This window comes from Sinocyclocheilus anshuiensis, unplaced genomic scaffold (assembly GCF_001515605.1).
Source record: "Sinocyclocheilus anshuiensis isolate Anshui unplaced genomic scaffold, SAMN03320099.WGS_v1.1 scaffold1079, whole genome shotgun sequence".
Taxonomy (NCBI): Eukaryota; Metazoa; Chordata; class Actinopteri; order Cypriniformes; family Cyprinidae; genus Sinocyclocheilus; species Sinocyclocheilus anshuiensis.
In genome coordinates this window covers 1594503-1602159 of record NW_015548207.1, presented here as the reverse complement: position 1 = coordinate 1602159, position 7657 = coordinate 1594503, and the positions used below count along the sequence as shown (strand labels likewise).

Here is a 7657-nt window from a genome sequence, read left to right as displayed (position 1 = left end):
ATTTACTTCATTTTTTCATAGAGTACTAGATGTCCTCTTGAATCGTAAAATACTTTCTGAAAGCTTTTCTTATTTCATAATAATATCATTTAAATATGAAATGATACATTTCTTATGAAATTTGTTGCTAATATTATATTGAGCATGCCAGGTTTGAGTGTTTACTTTAGGAGTGTCAGTGTCTGGTTTGAAGTGGATAACATTTATAAGGTCATGTGAGAATGACCTCACCAAAAAAAAAGGCAGAAAATCAATACAGGACACATTGACCATCCTGAACACACATTATTAAACCTGACACTGAACACCTGAACTGCACTAAACAGTGATTTTTTTCTCTGAAAATTGTTTTCGCTGTAGGCCTGGCAGTAAAATTTCCAAAAAATTGCTCTTGGAGCACTTTTCAAACACTTTACCAACATTTGAAACTATATAAACCACAAAAAGGCAGAAGATAACTTCTGTAAAGAAAAACATTGGTTATGATTACTGTGCGTGTGTGTGTGTTTCGACCTATAGGAAAGTTGCCATGTCCTCCAAACAGACCGTTCCGCTGCAGGAATGACAGAGTATGTCTGCGGACCGAACAAATCTGCAACGGAGTGAATGACTGTGGCGACAATTCAGATGAAGTTGACTGTGGTGAGTTGGGAACTTCAGTTATTTTTTTTATACTTTTATACTTTTTTTTCTATAAACCATCCCTCTTTCTTTCTTTTCTCTAGCGGATGTGGTCAAAAGGCCGAGGCCATGTGGCAAGTCTGAATTCTCCTGTGCCAATCACCGCTGCATCCCAGCTGAGCTGCAGTGCGACTTTTTTGACGATTGCGAAGACGGCGGATCGGATGAGCGCGACTGCAAGGCATGTAAGTGTACCTCCTTGTGTAATCCTTTATCCTTTGCATGTTCCGTTTCTGTATTTTGTGGAGTAAAATCTTTAAAGTGTCTCATTTTGTCCCCTGTGGGTCACAGATTCTGTAGATGGTGCGTGTCGAGACTTGTGCGGAGACGACGCTTTCTGCAACCATACAAAAACACCCTCAGTCTGCCAATGCAAAGTCGGATTTCAGAGGAACCAGAAGAACAAACAATGTGAAGGTACAGAATTAAAAAAAAAAAAAACACCATTTATTTGTAACGTGACCCTTTTCCCACTGAAATCATCGTTTTTTTATTTAATTATAAATATTTATTATATTTTTATTTTTTATATTTATTATTATATAATATTTATTATATAATTATATATTTATTGTTTGTGTGGTTGGTTTGGTTTAGTTTTTCAGTTGTGTTCAGTTTTTTTGTATGTCTTTTGGTTCATTGTTCAGTTTGGTTTTGGTTTGTTTTTATTTTGTCTGGTTTAACATTTTAGTTTTCTTTCTGTTTGGCATATTTTTATGTGTTGTTTTTAACTTAATATTTGTTTTGCTTTGGTTATTTATTTATTTAAATTCCAAATCTCTTTCCACTGACATCACATAAAAAAAAAAAATTCTCAATCAGTCATTAATTCATTACAAATAATAATAATACTTTTTTCTGTTAAATATTGAATTTATTTAAAAAATACATCTATCCAAAAATAATATATATAAAATATATTAAATATTTAGTATTAATGGTGCAAAATTAGAATTTTAGTTCATGTAGTTACATTTTAGTCCTGGTACTTTGCTGTATTTTCTTGTCTTAGGAGGTTTGAGAATTACTGTTATAGATTAAATGGAACAAGGTACATCAACATGAATAGCTGTCTTTTAAAGCTGAATTCTGTGTAGCTCTGTGGCTCAAGAGATTTTCACTTGGATTCTGCAGTATATTGTAGCATGCAGAACGTTTTGAAGTTTGAAGTGATTTATAATGGGTCAATTTTTCTTTTTGTCAACAAGGTTCTCAGACATGATTCAAAGATTTATCAAGTGTTGGATGTTTCCACTTCAGTTTTGAGCAAGAGCTGATTCGTGATATAATAAATCATTCTGTAAAAGCCTTACATATCTATTGTTTTATTATTTATAACTGAATACTTTTGGTGAAATATTGAGCTGGAAACATGAACCGGTGCTATTTTTCATTAAAATAAATGACATTTGGTTTGGTATTTTGTGATATAACGCAAAGACACAATGCAAATACTTGCCCCTAGCACATCCCCAGTGGTTGCTTGTCTTTTGTACAAAGCCCACAATGCAAAAGTCTCTTTGTATTCAGTTCCAGTGCTGGCATTAAACAGTTGGAGGTATGTCAGCGGTCGCTTCAGGGTTAGGTCGCTTCATCTCACTGAGAATAACAAGAAGCCCAGAAAGCAGCAGGCGCTGAACGCAGATAGCAGAGATTCAGCTGAAATCCCAAACAGAGTGTCATCCCTGCAGCACTTGTTAAAAATGACACTGGAGAGTGTGTGGGAGAGGCTGATGGATGGATATGTTCCTCTCTTTCCTCAGAGGTGAACGAGTGTCTGCGGTTCGGAAGCTGCTCGCAGTATTGCACCAACACCAAGGGCTCGTACAAGTGCACTTGTGACCGAAACTTCAAGGAGATCGATGGGGAATGCATCACAAAGGGTAAAATATATTGTTTAATACAAATATACATCAAAAGGATTTGGTTTTCTGGCATTCTGTTACATTTTTATAAAAGTAAACTGTTTTAGGCTGATTTTAGTTGCTTGCCCTGATGCAAAACACTTCAGGTTTCAAGTTAACGTTTGATTTGGTTTTCTCGAGTCATTGTTTGAACATCAATGATTAAAGACATCTGTTTTGCTTTTTTTTTCTCTTTTTTTTTTTTTTTTTGGTTATGTTTATTTTGATTTGGTGTATTTTTTATTTTTTTTTTGCTTATTAATTAATTAATTTATTGTTTTGTTTTACTTTTTGTTTGATTTATATATATATATATTGTGGCTTGTTTTACTGTTTTTCTTTTTTTTTTGTTTTTTTTTTTTTTTTTGGTTATGTTTATTTTGATTTGGTGTATTTTTTATTTTTTTTTTGCTTATTAATTAATTAATTTATTGTTTTGTTTTACTTTTTGTTTGATTTATATATATATATATATTGTGGCTTGTTTTATTTTTTATTTTGATTTGTTTTGCTTTTGGCTTTGTTCATTTTTATTTTTATTTTTATTTTATTTTTTGTGATGTTTTGGTTTTGTTTTGTCTTTTTGTCTGTATTTATTTATTTTTTTTTATCTTTTTTGTTTTGCATTTTGCTTTTTTTTTGCTCTGTATTTGGTTTTGGTCTTTGGTTTTGTTTATTATTATTTTTATTTTTTTTGTTTGTGGTGGTTTGGCTTTGTTTTTACTGTTTTTTTTATTTTATTTTTATTTTGTCTTTTTATATTTTGCTTTGTTTTGTTTTTTGTTTGCATGGTGTTATGGGTTTTTCTTTGTTTTCTCATGTTTTGTTTTGTTTCACTTTTTTGTTTTATCTATTTTTTACTTTTTACGTTTTGATGTGGTCTTTTGGTTTTGTTCATTATTTGCTTTATTTGTTTGCTTATTTATTGGTATTGGTTATTTGTTTGTCTTATTATTTTCTTTTTGCTTTGATTTTATTTATTTGTTTGTTTTGTTTATTTAATTTGTTTCACACATGTATCCCTGTGGTCAGGACCAGAAGATCAGGTCCTCTATGTGGCCAATGACACAGAAATCCGCAGTTTTGTGTATCCTTACAACCAGTCTCATGGACATACTCAGCTGGCCCGAATCTCTGACAGCGCTCGCATCATCGGCATGGACGCGCTATTTCACCATCACAAGTTTGTGTGGGCCACTCAGTTTAACCCCGGGGGAATATTTTACAAAGACCTCCAGGACAGGAGTGCAGTCACGTCAAACAGTGGAGTCATAGTAAGTCAATAACAACCATTAATACAGATTTCAGCAGTTCTGTTACATTAAACCTCTAACTTTTTAATACTTCTTTCAAATTCTATTTGATATTTTCCTCATGAAACCTCAGAAACTAGCATGGTAACATACCTAAGGTGGTGCTGAAATTTCACTACGCTCTATATTTGCAGTGTCCAGACTTCCGGAGGCCCAGGGACATCTCGGCCGATTGGGTGACAGGAAACCTATACTGGACGGATCACTCCCGGATGCACTGGTTCAGCTACTACACGGCACACTGGCGCAGACTTCGCTATTCCATTAACGTGGGACAGCTGGGGGGTCCCAACTGCACTCGGCTCATCACAGACATTGACGAGGAACCTTTCGCTATTACCGTTAACCCTGTACGAGGGTAAGTGTCCAATTTTGAGGCCTGACTGTTACGTCAGGCAACAAGTGTATAATGTTCTCCATTGTTCTTTAGGATGATGTACTGGACTGTGATTGGTGACCACTCTCACATTGAAGAGGCCGCCATGGATGGGTCCTTGCGTCGCATTTTGTTGGAGAGGAACTTGCGTAGACCGACGGGTGAGATGCTAGTCAGATCACATTTATTTGAATGAATCATAACATTTATTTGAATTATCAATTGTTTGTTCGAGAGAGAGAAAGAGAGAAAGAGAGAAAGATGACAGTTGTGTGTGTGAATTACCTGCATCTGTGCATCTCTCTCTACAAACAATGACGTTGTGAGTTTAGTTACTTAAACAGAGATTTTACCTCCTCGTTGCTTAGGAATATAATGCCGTTATATGTATATAATGTATATATTTATTTATTTATTCAATAATTAATGTTTTATTGTTTTATATTTGTATTAATTATATTAATTATATTATATATTAATATAATTGTATTGTATTGTAATAAAATGTTATAATATAATTGTCTATATCTTTTCAGGACTTGCAATTGATTATTACAACCAGCGGCTGTACTGGTCAGACTCTGAGCTGTCTCAGATCGGGAGCGTGCGTTTCGATGGCTCTGATTCTCTGGTGGCTGCTGGCGGTCATGATGGTGAGTTTGCATGGTTTGGAAATTGTACAATATTCAGAATCAACCTCCAGTTTTTTATCATGGGAAAAAGAAAAGAAAAAAGAAAACACACACACCCAAACATCTTCAGCTCAGGCCAGCCATTGATTCCAACATTTGAAGAGCTGCAAAAGCTAAGCTTAGTGTAGTTTATATAAACTCACCAGATTTCCATTTCTATTGCCTTTCAGACTGTGATTGGAAAAATGCTATTTTTGGGAAAGCATCAAAGTTGAGTTGAGGATGAATTTGAATCCAAAGCTCTTGCAAAACCTAGTTAACTGTCTGCTGCTGACATAGACAGCTACTTTCTAAGCCAACTTAGTAGGAAGTGCCTGATTTTGCAACAACTTCATCCTTGAGACAATCAACACACAACTGGACTATAGGGATAGACATTTTTCAAAAATATTGTATTTGAATATTTGGGCTCATTCAAAAAAAACGAATATTCGGTTATTTAAATGACGTTTAACAAGAAAGACGTTATTTTTTAATAATCAAATTTTTAATGTTCTACAACAACATTACGTTTTGAGAATTTTGAGATAAACAATAATGTCCACATGCGCGGATGAAAGTTGGCTCCTCAGTCTGATAACAATAAGAACGCGCACCGACACAGACGTTCCAGAGACACAAAGATAACGGTGTGCTAACTTTCTTACAGCATTTTGTGTTTTCTGTCCCTCGAGGAAACTTGAAGGAAGCATATGTCTCAAGATCATCAGATAAGCTCTCTTCTCGGCTCACTCGCGGTACAGTTGCGCTTACCTGCAGACATATGACTGACAGTTAAAGCAACCAATCAGGTTTTGTTTTGTGCCGTGTCATGTTTATGGTTGTGGAAATATCCCCACAATAACAGACCGGTGTGTAAAACTCTTGGACGTATTTAAAAGAGTCTATGTTGCGAACTTTACATATTTCACATGCTTTTGAAAATCCAATGTTTAGTTAATCCTGATAAGCGCTCATTGTTGCAGTTGTAAACACATTGAATTACCTGCATCTGTGCATCTCTCTCTACAAACAATGACGTTGTGAGTTTAGTTACTTAAACAGAGATTTTACCTCCTCGTTGCTTAGGAATATAATGCCGTTATCCAGTATCTAAGCCATTGTATTAATAAAAGTCGCGGGGCTCCTGTGTTTGCATAGGTTTATAAATGATTTACCTTACAAATCTGATGAAATGGCACACGTTACATTCCCAGATTAATGTTATAATAAACCCAAACTCACAGCAATATGCAGAGATGGAGTTTGAGACGCTCCACGCATGTAAATGATAGCAGTTTGTGTGGAGCAGCATTTACTGTGAACGGAGCCGCTCTGAGATGCATGTATGTGTGTAACCTACACGCATGTAAATAATTAAAGCGCACATATTAAACCGGCATTGCATATATTTATTTAATTGCATCATAGCGTTTGTGAATTCACTATAGCATTATGCTTTATTATGATTTTTAAATGAGTTTAATATATCACGCAGCCTTGGAAGACGGTCTAATAATGATTTTCATGGATTCTCATCTGTGAAATGCACCATTTCCGATAATTTGCCGATTACTTGACGCAGGCAAAATGCAATTGAGTAGTTGAATTGAATCGGCCGTATGCATCAGACGTTCAGCCAACAGTCCGTGGGCGTGACGTCTGAGGCTGAGACTCTGTTCACAGAGACTAGTCTTATTTGTCTTATTTGGTTTTGTTACAGGAATTTCTCAACCCTTCCGAATTGACCTGTTTGAGGACTACATCTACGGGGTCAGCATGAAACACGACATCTTCAGGGTTCATAAATATGGGAAGCTGCCCGCCGAAAAACTCAGTCTGGGTGTGGAGAGAGTGTCCAGCATCTTGGTCTTCCATCGGTACAAACAACAGGAGGGTGAGTCTTAAAAGGTGTCTCAATCGGCAAGGATGATTTGAAGAGTTAATTCACTCACAAATGAGACTTCTGTCATCATCTACTCACCCTCATGTCATTCCAAAACCTTATGACTTTGTTTTTCCTTGAAAAATACAAACTAAGTTTCTGTTTTCCATTACGATGAAAAGGTTTAATAATCAGAAATGTAAAAAAAAAAATGTTTGGAAGGACATTAGAGTGAATAAATGATGACAGAAGTTAAATCTTTTGATCAAATGTTCCTTTAAAGCCATCATGGTTGTGCATCTTCCCGAGGACCATTCCAGCATGAGATTTCTTGCCAGTAGTCAGTTTAATTTCATGTTTGAATTGTTGAAATCTGATTGGACTTCTCGTCTGCGGCCAGATAGACCTTATTACAATCACATATTACTGTCAAATGTGTTTATTATGCAATTACCGTCTCTAATCAGATGGATGAAATGTTGTATTTTGTTAGAATTGCAGAAAAGCAATTGGAAAAACGGAGTCTCCAATGTTTTGAAGTCATGAAATCAAAATCTGGCTCTACTTATATTCTGAATACATGTCTCTAGTCTTATTTTGCACAATTTGTTAGCACACAATAAAAATAAATAAATAAAAACCTTTGTAATCCTTTTAATGTTTCATATTTGAATATGTTAGTGCTTTTATTGTTATATAAATATATAATATTTATTTAACAATAAAACTACTGCTAAATGTAAATATTTAATATTGTTAATATGTATTAGTACTTGTTATATTACATATGTTTTTATATAGAAACTAAATAAATATAAATAATTATG

At 34.7% G+C, this 7657-nt stretch overlaps 1 protein-coding gene across 1 annotated transcript in view; it reads left to right on the top strand.

Moving 5' to 3' along the window:
• Window positions 1-7657, top strand: part of LOC107653541 (low-density lipoprotein receptor-related protein 1B-like) — a 302414-nt gene that overhangs the window by 272792 nt on the left and 21965 nt on the right. Inside the window, exons 70-78 of the mRNA XM_016440286.1 lie at window positions 520-642; window positions 726-866; window positions 973-1098; window positions 2445-2564; window positions 3618-3859; window positions 4033-4256; window positions 4329-4435; window positions 4811-4927; window positions 6669-6842. Of these exons, the coding sequence (XP_016295772.1) occupies window positions 520-642; window positions 726-866; window positions 973-1098; window positions 2445-2564; window positions 3618-3859; window positions 4033-4256; window positions 4329-4435; window positions 4811-4927; window positions 6669-6842 (1374 nt within the window). The remainder of the gene's footprint in view (window positions 1-519; window positions 643-725; window positions 867-972; window positions 1099-2444; window positions 2565-3617; window positions 3860-4032; window positions 4257-4328; window positions 4436-4810; window positions 4928-6668; window positions 6843-7657) is intronic.